Below are 2,001 nucleotides of genomic sequence, written 5' to 3' on the forward strand. Positions count from 1 at the left end.
TCGGGGGAGCGATGGGCTGCGGCGCCTTGCCCAGCCCAGCCCTGCCCACGTTGCCCCGAGGTTGAAATGCAGAAGTCAAGGCTCTCTCGTCGGGAAGCAGATTTCCTTGTAGCCCTTTTTCCCTCACGCCCCCGCTACCTCCTCGGTGGAGATCGGAGAGACTCGGGGGCTAGTGCAGCCGGGAGCGCAGGAGGCTGGGAGCCTGTCTCTGGGCATAGGTCTCCGTTTGGGATTTAGGGCAGCCCCAGAGGTGTCCCGCTCAGAGGAATGGGTAAGTGGCTGGGAGCTGCAGGAGGGTTCAAGTGCTGTCAAGAGAGGGGGAGCACCCCTGCGTCGTCATGTGCCGCCGCAGCTCCCTTATTGACTTTGCTCGTGTTCCTACAAGTTGTAAGAACACGTTAAGGGTCAGGAGCAGGGAAGAGAGAAAAGCTAATGACTGCTCGGTTTATTATTAATGTTATTAGGCGAGTGCGAGGCAGGATCGCAGCCGAGTGGATGGCTGGAGCCTGTGGCACGTTGTATATTATTCCTGCCACCGATCTTAGCAGTTAACATTTTAGCACGTTTGTTTTACAGCCTGGTGTAATTGTGCTGTTAAGCGAGAGGCGCTAACAGCACCAGAAACGGTCTTTAAAAAGTTAGTCGCGACTCAGAAGCACCGCGTTGCCCTTGCCTCTCCCAAGACGTAAAAGAATTTCCTCAACTACTTTTCCTTCCTTCCCCTCCCCCATGTCTTCGAAAATGTTTTTCTTTTCTTTTTCTTTTCTTCGTGTTCCTTTTTCCTGTGGCAATAAAGCTGACTCGTCTGTTGGGGCGATCTCGTTTTTCATCTCTGGAATGTGCTTTTTTGGAATATGTTTGATGCACAGTCCGGAGAGCTCCGACATTGGTTGCCGCGGATTTTCTTTCTTTCTTTCTTTCTTTCTTGTCTTTCTTCCCCTCTCTCCCCCCCCCCTTCAATTTCGGGGGCATCCCGCTATTAGAAAGAACCGTGCGTGGAGTGACCGGGGGGTCCCCGAGCTGTGACATCTGCCTTGTGGTGAGGAGCAGTTCAGACGCCCCCTTCTGAGCCCTTCGCCGCGTCCGACGGGTGTGTTTGTGTGTTTGCTTGCAGAACCTGCCTTCGGGGAAGTGAACCAGCTCGGGGGGGTGTTTGTCAACGGGAGACCCCTGCCCAATGCCATCAGGCTGCGGATTGTGGAACTGGCGCAACTGGGTATCAGGCCGTGTGACATCAGCCGGCAGCTCCGCGTTTCCCACGGCTGTGTCAGCAAAATCCTGGCTCGCTACAACGAGACCGGCTCCATCCTACCGGGGGCTATCGGAGGCAGCAAGCCTCGGGTCACCACCCCGACGGTGGTAAAACATATCCGGACCTACAAACAAAGGGACCCGGGCATCTTCGCCTGGGAGATCCGGGATCGCCTGCTGGCCGATGGCGTGTGTGACAAGTACAACGTGCCGTCGGTCAGCTCCATCAGCCGCATCCTCCGGAACAAAATCGGGAACCTGTCTCAGCAGAGTCACTACGAGTCCTACAAGCAGCACCAGCCGCCCCCACAGCCTGCTCTGCCCTACAACCACATCTACTCCTACCCCAGCCCCATCGCTGCTGCAGGAGCCAAGGTGCCCACCCCTCCCGGGGTGCCAGCGATCCCCGGCACCATGGCCATGCCCAGGACGTGGCCGTCCTCCCACTCGGTGACGGACATCCTGGGGATCCGCTCCATCACAGACCAAGGTGAGGAGGGGGGACCCGGGGCCGCAGCGGCAGCCAGGCAGGGCCGGAGTGTTTCGGTCCCCTGCTCCTGGGCTCCTTCCTCTCCGAGGGTCGGAAGGCGGTTTCGCGGTTTGCCTCGGGAAACCTCTCGCGTTTCCCCAGCCCGAGCCGGGCACCGAGCTTACCGGAGGATGTGCCTCGGGACGCGGGCAGATCGGAGGTCCCGGGGTGGGCTGCGGGCGGACCGTACAATGTGGGCCGTCACCGCTGCCGTTGTGACC

General features: G+C 58.8%; 1 protein-coding gene across 1 annotated transcript in view; it reads left to right on the forward strand.

Annotated features, from left to right (window-relative positions):
• The window catches only part of PAX9 (paired box 9), a 20,901-nt gene that overhangs the window by 1,627 nt on the left and 17,273 nt on the right, over positions 1-2,001 (forward strand). The window contains exons 2-3 of the mRNA XM_009319466.1: positions 113-212; positions 1,115-1,797. Of these exons, the coding sequence (XP_009317741.1) occupies positions 113-212; positions 1,115-1,797 (783 nt within the window). The remainder of the gene's footprint in view (positions 1-112; positions 213-1,114; positions 1,798-2,001) is intronic.

This window comes from Pygoscelis adeliae, unplaced genomic scaffold (genome assembly GCF_000699105.1).
Source record: "Pygoscelis adeliae isolate BGI_AS28 unplaced genomic scaffold, ASM69910v1 Scaffold71, whole genome shotgun sequence".
Lineage (NCBI taxonomy): Eukaryota > Metazoa > Chordata > Aves > Sphenisciformes > Spheniscidae > Pygoscelis > Pygoscelis adeliae.